Consider the following 7226-nt stretch of genomic DNA (forward strand, 5'->3'; position numbering starts at 1 on the left):
AACTAATTGGGGCGTGTAAAACATTTCACTACAACTCAGCTGACTGAGAAATGCAGACTTGCTCTCTGCTCTGTTTGACTTGCATGCTTAATTTAAAAGGTTTTTTTAAATGAACCTTGGTTTCTAAAGTGATGAGCCAAGATGAAGCCTACAATTGTTGCGGCTGCAAGAGAAGACTTGTAACTGAATCACCTGCCCCTATATCAAATGCGTGTTGCTTTGCTCTGTCTAAAGCCAGATACCGTGGGTGGAGGAGGGATAAGTCTGACTCACTGGTAAAAGATTTGTCCAGTTGGCTCTTGCAGCTGCAGGAGCAGAATAGATGGCTCTTTGTTGCAGCCTTCTGCTTTGTTGATCTGTGCATAGGTGGTGCTGATGACAAATCAGTCGAGTGTAGGAGGCGAAGCACAGGATTGCAAACCAGCCCTTGCTGTGCTCTGATCCCAGCTCTGTCACCTCCTTGCAAGTCACTTGTCTGTCTCCTTGTCTGTGAACAGCAGTGTTGGGGGTCCTGCAAAAACAGCCATCCATAGAATACAAGGAGAGGCAGGTACTGTATATCCTTGTCTGTCTTGTTACCAATTTCCTGTCCTTTCTAATTTCAGGATGGCAAAGTGAATGGTGTGACAGATTCAACAAGAATCCTGGGGTACACCTTCCTTCACCCAAGCGTTGTGCCGCGTCCTCACGTCCAGTCCATCACCTTAACTCCACAAGATGAGTTCTTCATTCTGGGGAGCAAGGGGCTGTGGGACAGCCTCTCGATGGATGAAGCCGTTGAGGCCGTCAGGAATGTGCCTGATGCGCTGGCGGCCGCCAAGAAGCTTTGCACTTTGGCCCAGAGTTACGGCTGCAACGACAGCATCAGCGCTGTGGTGGTTCAGCTCAACGTGACGGAGGACAGCTTCTGCTGCTGTGAGCTCAATGGGGTCCCGCCCCCCAGCCCAGGCATCTTCCCCCAGTCTGTCAACGTGGTCATCAAGGACAGGCCCGCCGACGCGCTGGGGATGCCGTCCTCGAGCAGCGGCATGGCTTCGGAAATCAGCAGCGAGATCTCCACCTCGGAGATGAGCAGCGAGGTGGGCTCCACGGCCTCGGACGAGCCGCCGCAGGTGGCCATGAACGAGAGCAGCCCGGCGTACCCCGGGGAGCAGCGCTGCATGCTGCACCCCGTCTGCCTGGCCAACTCCTTCCAGCGGCAGCTCTCCAGCGCCACCTTCTCCAGCGCCTTCTCCGACAACGGCCTGGACAGCGACGACGAGGAGCCCATCGAGGGGGTGTTCACCAACGGCAGCCGCGTGGAGGTGGAGGTGGACATCCACTGCAGCCGGGCCAAGGACAAGCAGCTTCTCCAAGTGCCCGTGGAAGCCAGCGACGAAGGGATCGTCATCAGTGCCAACGAAGATGAGCCCGGCCTTCCCAGGAAAGCCGAATATTGTGCCACGGGCACCATCGGGCGCCGGCGGGGCAACGGCTCTGTGGCACCGCACGAGAGGAGCCACAACTTAATTGAAGTTGCGACGGATGCGCCGCTCAGAAAAACTGGGGGATACTTTGCTGCTCCAGCACAACCTGATCCTGATGACCAGTTCATCATCCCACCAGAGCTTGAAGAAGAAGTCAAGGAGATTATGAAGCAGCACCAGGAACAACAGCAGCAGCAGCAGCAACAGCAGCAGCAGAGGCAGTATCCGATGGACCACCTGGCGGACTATTACGACACACCACTATGACCCACTATTTACTGCTCAAAAATAAACTAACAAATAAGGAGACGTGACTGTGAGACCCAGTGGGCTTGCATTACAGCAGGGGTTTTCCTTATCCTTTTCCTTTATATACTTCCTTTTCCTTATCCTGCCACTACAGATAACTGCAGCTTTTCAGTTTGTTAGGTTTAATATTCATTGACTTTCTTCTAGAGACGCTTGACTGGTAAAGTTTAAAATAGTTAACCCTCCCTTAACATATCAAGTGTAAAAACAGGAAAACAAACAAAAAAATAAAAAGGTTTAATATATTGCTGAGAAACAGATGATGATGTAATATTTTTTAAAATGGCTTGTTTGTTTTGTTTGAAAAGCAGGGCAGTAGCCAGTGCTAAATGATTTAAGTAATATTGTAATACTGTATTTCTTTGAGAGAAAAGGCTTTTTTTGGTCTTGAAAATGATAGACATTTGTAGAATATGGAGACTAACTCCTAGGAGTTGCTTTACTCTTTCAGGTGACTTAAGTCACTGAGATTCACTAATTTTCTCTGAGAGAACAGTTGATTGGGAAATTCCTGTAAATAGCTCAGTGTTGTATAGTGATGCTTACTGTTTTGTAGCCTTGGCATTAAGGACACAACCTGAAAAACTGACTTTTTTTCTTAAGTGACTCTTTGGGCCATGGTCATTAAGCGTAATGGACTGTGTGGCTGTGTACAAGTTAGCTAGAGCCCAGGTGGTGTAGACTGTTCAAAGAAACCCACTTTTTCCTCCGGTCTTTCTTTCCTTACTTTTACAGACACGTTTTGTTTGTGTTCCTTACTGCTGCCACAACCAGCATGATTGTATAGAGCTCATTTGCTGTAGAACATTTACATACCAAGAGTTATATTAAAGCCGAATGCACAAATGAACATGTCATAATTTTTGTTACAATAAATATGAAATTTACACCTGATGTCTGCTTTTATGTCTGACCAGCTGAGCAGCAGCTCTCAAACAGCACGTTGCTGGTGGTTCCTCAGCATGTTGCTCAGTTAAACCAAGAAGTTTTGGAACTTTTTCAGCTCGATCACATTTTTACACTAACTGCAGAAGCTCACTTGTATTTTCAGAATTCAAAGGTTGTGCAAAGTGGCCTTTAAAAGATACAAACCAACTCTCTGAGGAATTGACTCTTCCTTTTTTTCTTTCTCAGTACTAATTCAGCACTATTGATTTGCCCTTTGCCACAGTATTGACAATGCCAGACTGAAGAGGAGCGTTGTGCTCTGGCTCCGTCCCACTGGGACTGGGTGACTGAAGGAAGAAATAATGAAGGGATAACAAAAGGTAGAAGGAGAACATTGGATACTGAGAGAAGAGAGAAAATATGAGGAGAAGGCAGAAAAGTGCATTTAAAACTACCTATGTAAATTTGCTCCAATGTGCTACGTGAACATGAGTTCGATGGCAATCAGACTTTGGTAGCAAGGAGCCATCTTTTTTTTTGATTCCTGTGGGAAAGGAGGGGCATATTTTTGTGATTGCTGTGGGAAAAGAGCAATGTTCTTTCTCAGTATTGCCCCCAGCCAACTGCTCCATTTTACTTCTTGCTCTTTAAAAGCTGAATTAGTTTGCACTCATGACAGTGTCTTGTTCCTTCTTGGCACTTGTCATATTTGGGAAGAGGACTGTGGTGACAGGCTGTTGTCCTTATTCTGTTCTTGAGTGAAATAGCTAAGTTAGAATGGGATTGCTGTTAACAGAAGATTTTTAGCTACTTTTCTTTAATAACCATAACAACAAAGGAGCAAACATTAAAATACCTGGTTTGATAAATGTTTATAGCACTGTCTACTGTAGATCTAGAATATTGTACTTCATTGTAATTTGAACTTCTAAATATCTCTTTCTTAAAGAAAACTCATTAAATAATGTATTTAAACAAAAAAGGTTTATGGTTTATTGGTCAGTAATTCTTAGGTATTCTTTGGTGAACAGTTTGTATATTTCAGATTTTGCTGAATTGATTCATTATTTTTTTCGTTCTGTTCTGATGCTGCTGAAGGATGAAGGTGATAACTAGTAAGGATGCTACCTTTTATTTTCCTGCTGCTGGTTGAGGAGTAACCTTGCTGCTGCAAGAGAGCAGAATAGGTGTGGAAGGGGAACCATTTCATGTGAGCCAAACTTTGGCTCAGTGTTAGTGTGTTCTTGCCTCGTGAAGGTTGAAGCTAACATCACTTATTGCATCTACGTGAACTAATACTGCACATGATTTTTGGATATGTTCACACTCTATTTTGCCCAGTTTTGACCTACTGGGAACTATCTGACTCAAAGAGAGATGGATTTGTTTTTAGAACTTGACAGCTGTAGCAGGGATGATGGTTAGGAGCTAAAAAGAAGGCTTTCAACCATGGAAAATGTAGAACCCCATTACCTTTATAATCAAACCTTGCCTGTCCTTTGAAACTTGCTGATAGTTTTATCTGAGACAAGCAGAAATGCATTAATAGGAGGAGATAGATGGCTGATGGCAGAGAAATGAACATATTTACATTATTTCCTGGAAGATAATTTTAAACACAAAGTTGTGGTACTATTGAAAAGTAACTGAGTGGCTTCTGTGCTTGTAAATGTGAGCCTTTTGTTAAAAGCCATAAAAGCTTTTTTCTTGCTTTCTACCCACAGTGCTCTAAGGTAAAGCATTTTGTTGTGCCAGAATGGCCTGGTGGCATCCTGCCTGTGCATTCAGCGTGTGGCACCACCATCTCTGTGATGGTGACCAGTGCCATGGTGGCATCGCCTCCTCTGGCTTACTGGCCTGGAGTGTGCGCTGCATCCATGTGGGTTGTCTCCCTCACAGCTACAGAATGTGCTGCTGCTGCAGTGCCCCATAAGTCTTGCTTCAAGTAATCCCTTCATAGCAAGCTCAGCTTCATCACCTGCCCTCGTATTTACAGCTCATACATGTAATTTTCCGGCAATTTGTACATATTTATTTTTTAAGCATAACTTTGCTTTGGAAGCGTGTCTGTGTGGGGCTGGGTGTTAATCAAATGTCACACTTGGCTCTGAAGGTAATTTCTGCATCTCTGCACTAGTCATGGATGGTGCCTCTTGGGTGCAGCCTTGCAGGTCTGAGCTTGCAAATGTGCGCTTGAGTGGGTTGGTTGGGATAACCCCGTGAAGGGTGTGCTGGTCTGGGGGGCAGGAGGGCTTGAATCAATTCAGGCAGAGCAGTAGGATCCAAAGGAGTGAACAGAACAGTAACTTTAGCCTGATCTGCCTGCTTTCCCTGGACACTGCCAGCCCTTAGTGGAGAGATGTACTTTTTCTAAGAGGAGAAGGCACTCAAGCCAAGCAGTTCTCAGCAGTGCTGAGGGTGTCATGCTGGGTCAGGTCCCTCAGAGCTTTGGCTGTAGCGGGGAGCTACATGGCCAGAAGTGGTAAAAATATCTTTTGGGCTCAGCTGGAACCAGGACGGTCTTGGTGTCTGCTAAATGACTATATGTTTACTTTTCTCTGCTAACCTGCTTTACTGCCCTCCTTTGTTAGTTCGATTGACTTGTTTGGTGCTAACGTCTGCTATTGTTGCAGTAATTGCTTTGTCTTACAGATTTGTTACCTGCGTGCTTGCACTGAGGGTTTCATGGGATGCTGCATGAACCAATCTGTTTCTTCTTGATTGCTTGCATTTTGCTGTGCCTTACACTGATGCTCTAAGTGTTCAAATGCCCTGCCTAACAGGACTGCTGTTTCTGAAAGCTGAAAGTTAAAATTTGTCTGCTGCCTGAGAGAAAGTCTTTGCAGCCATTTCAATCAAAAGGTGGGGGTGGAAAACCCCCAAATATTAAATAGATTAACCACAGCCCCAGGGCAGAATCAGTTTACCATTTATCTAGGACATCAGTGTGGAAAAAGTTCTTTGTTTGCTCCAAGTCCCTGGCTTAAATGATTGGTCCCTGCTTTTATCCAGACCGTTTTATTTGTATTTCCATTCCTGTTGAGGTCAACAGTTCATCCTTTAGATCATCCTTTCTCCGGCTGACAAGTTTGGATTCACCTGCGGTTGACTTGGATACCTCGTCCTACCTTTCATCTCATGCCATGAGCTAAGCTTGCCCTCTAGGTTGAGACTGAGGCAGGATCTGAATGAGGCAGACGCTATCTCATCTTTTTCCATATTTTTTTAATATTGCAAGCTAAAGGGAGACACTTAAACTGCAAGAGCTCATCAGAAGCGTGACGGCATGAGGAAGCTGGTGTATAATAACTGCAGTGTGACAGAGACCCGGGACAGGCAGGGCGGGTCTGCTGCCTCATCGGGAGACCCAGGAGCAGGTGATCCCTGAGGCTTTCTGCTGCAGGAGATTCAGGGTGCCTGATTTACAATCAGAGTGTGGATTCCTGCACGTCAGGCTTTGGGGGAGAGGATGAAGTATGCAAGTCCCAAGGCTGGGAAGTAGTTCCTGTGGATGAAGTTCAGCTGGTTCTTCTTGCCCTGTTGCCCAGTAGGGTCTCACTTCCAATGTCCTGCTGCTCATCACAGCCTCTGGAGCATGTTTGGTGTTTTTGTTTGAGCTTGTTCTTCTGTGTCTCTCATTAAAACTTACAGAAACAGAAAAGGGATCTCTTACCAACGGTTCTGTAGAATTGTCTTTGGAGGTTTGTGTTTAGGTAGGTAACTTAGGGACATCCCAGGGGCCATCAGTGGGCAGGAATGGGGCTCTGGAGGCCTTTAGGAGCTCCCAGTGCCAGCAAGCCATGTGATGAGAGCCTGGGCACCAGACACAATGCTCTGAGCAAGCACAGCAGGCTCTTCTCCTCTCGTCAGATTCAGCACAGCTGCACCCAAAGAAATAAATGTGTTTTAACTGTAAAGTTGTCAGTAGCGAGTCGTGGAACAGATGGGATTGTTTTGCTAATTAAATGTATGCTGTTGAATGCTTTAAAGGAAATTGGGATGCAGAACTATGAAGAGAGACTGGTGTAGCAGAAGTCTGTGACTTGTAAGATGCTTTTTAATTTTAATCCCTCTTTAGGAGAGAGACAGTGGCATTTTGTGGGAAAAAAAAATCTTGCAGTAGGTGTACTTGCAGTTAGTACTTACCTGAAATTACAGAATATATTGTGACATATAGTGCACAGAACAGTGCATAGAATACAGAGTGAAGTACTCTGCTCAAATGTATTTAAAATTGGGTGGCAAGGAAAGCAAAAACTGCTGTGTCTTTTTAAAGTGGCCAAAGCTGTCCTGAGAGCAGCAAAACTCTCTGAAAGCAAACTTTGCAAGTCACCTATGGTAGTTTAATTTAACAAGGGGTAAAGAGATTTTTCTGTTCTCTCATTTCTGTTGGGCAAAATTTGACCACAAATTTTCAGAATTTGTTGTTTTGCTGTTCAAAATCAGCTCAGGTATCAGCTGATTCATTCCCTGGCATTTTTTTAATGCTTTGAAGATAAGAACATGGGAAAGGATGTCCCCAGACCATCCTGCACCATCAGAAATAGGGATGTGTAGGAAAGG

General features: G+C 45.0%; 1 protein-coding gene across 1 annotated transcript in view; it reads left to right on the plus strand.

The window, feature by feature from the left end:
* PHLPP1 (PH domain and leucine rich repeat protein phosphatase 1) overlaps positions 1-2669 on the plus strand; it is a 135189-nt gene extending 132520 nt beyond the window's left edge. The window contains 1 exon segment of the mRNA XM_056482815.1: positions 606-2669. Within this exon segment, the coding sequence (XP_056338790.1) occupies positions 606-1733 (1128 nt within the window). The 3' untranslated portion in view covers positions 1734-2669.
* The last annotated feature ends 4557 nt before the right edge of the window (positions 2670-7226 follow it).

This window comes from Oenanthe melanoleuca, chromosome 2 (genome assembly GCF_029582105.1).
Source record: "Oenanthe melanoleuca isolate GR-GAL-2019-014 chromosome 2, OMel1.0, whole genome shotgun sequence".
NCBI lineage: Eukaryota > Metazoa > Chordata > Aves > Passeriformes > Muscicapidae > Oenanthe > Oenanthe melanoleuca.